Source organism: Dendrobium catenatum, unplaced genomic scaffold (assembly GCF_001605985.2).
Source record: "Dendrobium catenatum unplaced genomic scaffold, ASM160598v2 original_scaffold_201388, whole genome shotgun sequence".
In the NCBI taxonomy this organism is placed as follows: domain Eukaryota; kingdom Viridiplantae; phylum Streptophyta; class Magnoliopsida; order Asparagales; family Orchidaceae; genus Dendrobium; species Dendrobium catenatum.
Window position 1 is genome coordinate 1 of NW_021519804.1, and position 1,552 is coordinate 1,552.

At 39.4% G+C, this 1,552-nt stretch overlaps 1 protein-coding gene across 1 annotated transcript; it reads left to right on the forward strand.

Moving 5' to 3' along the window:
• Positions 1-141: 141 nt before the first annotated feature.
• LOC110100193 lies at positions 142-1,408 on the forward strand (the record flags this gene model as incomplete). The annotated part of the gene is made up of 2 exons (XM_020827613.1): positions 142-256; positions 1,036-1,408. Coding segments are annotated over exons 1-2 (488 nt in total), but the record flags the coding sequence as incomplete, so codon positions are not given.
• Positions 1,409-1,552: the final 144 nt, after the last annotated feature.

The window sequence follows — 1,552 nt, forward strand, 5'->3', positions numbered from 1 at the left end:
AAATGATCAGATCATTTATTAACCCCTCTAGCAAATATGCACTATATAAACTCCTTCCCATATTGAACCATTTACCAATTGCTTGCCCCCTTATATAACTGATTAGAAAGGAAAGAAAGCTTTAAACAAAGAGAGTCCTAGATGAAGAACAGCCGTTTAGAATCATCAACATCACTGAAGTATGAAGAATTAAAACTCTATACAGGGTGGATCACCGAAAATGACAACGCAGAAACACTCTGCATAATGCTTCCAGGCATCTTTGAACTCTTCCTCCGCCATTTATGATCTGATACATGTGCATGCATAAGCTAGCTCATATATATCGTAGGTTCGTCAACGTGTTATGTTCAATCTATCAACCAAATATATTTCTTTGGCGGGTAATGGAATTTGATTCGAACCAAAATCATTTGTTTTTGATCTTCAACTCATGTGTGGATATGATGTTTTAGGATTTTATTTAAATTAGTTTGAAATTTTAATCCTATAATTTTAATAAAATTTTCTGTTTTACGCTTTACCAAAAAATAGGGCGGGCTGTTGCAGAACAAATTTTGACTTATACCTATGGTTATAATTGCCACTAGTTTATAGCAGCGTTTATAACCGGCCAAGGAGATCAGGAAGTGCTAGACGTGAGCAAACGGACTTTGACGTAGTGGACTCTCCGGCCGCCGATCCAAGACACGATCTACACACGAGCGATTGAAATAGACGGGATGAGGGAGACCCTCACGCTGGATTTCAGAGATAAGAGAGAAGGAAATCGGTAAGGAAAAGCGAGCATCGAAGAATAATACATAGGATTAGGGATATACCAGCGGTTAAAATCGATGCAAATAGCATTGATGAAAACTAGTGCTAAAAATTGATTTTGTCAATGGTTTTCAAACAGCCTCTAATAAGTGCAGCAAAAAAATATATTTTTTAGTATTAACATTATTCTTATTAAATTTTGGTTAAAATAATTAAAAATGAGCTTTTAAATGAGAATTTGACTTTAACTGTCATATTTCCCGGTGCATGGTACAGGTTTCAGCAAGGAGCTGATACTGGAGGTACAGATCGACCACCGTGGCAACAAAGTAAGAACAAGCGGCCAACGAACCCTCGACGACCGGCGCACGCATTGGCGACGCTTCCAAACAGAACACTACATCCCCAATGGCTACGACATGAGAGGCATCCGAGCACGTTTCAGCGATGATACTCTCTACGTCACCTTTCCCAAGCTCGACACAGAGCAGCCAAAGCCGCCGTCCCCGACTCCAACGATGCCGGAGAAGAAGCAAGAGCTTGAAATGAAACCGAAGGAAGAGAAAGAGGAGGAGGTGGTGGTAGGGAGGCAAAGTCAGCTGGTGGTGAACATTATTGTGGCTGTGACAGTTCTTGTCATCATTGGGATGTACGTACGTGTCTTATAAGTTGGAGAAATATATATAGTTGTGATTAATTATTTTCAGCAAATTATATGTTGTTTAACTAGTTTAAGATTAGAAAAGAGGATCATGAGTGTGAGACTAATCAACTGCAAGATTCCTTATGCTTG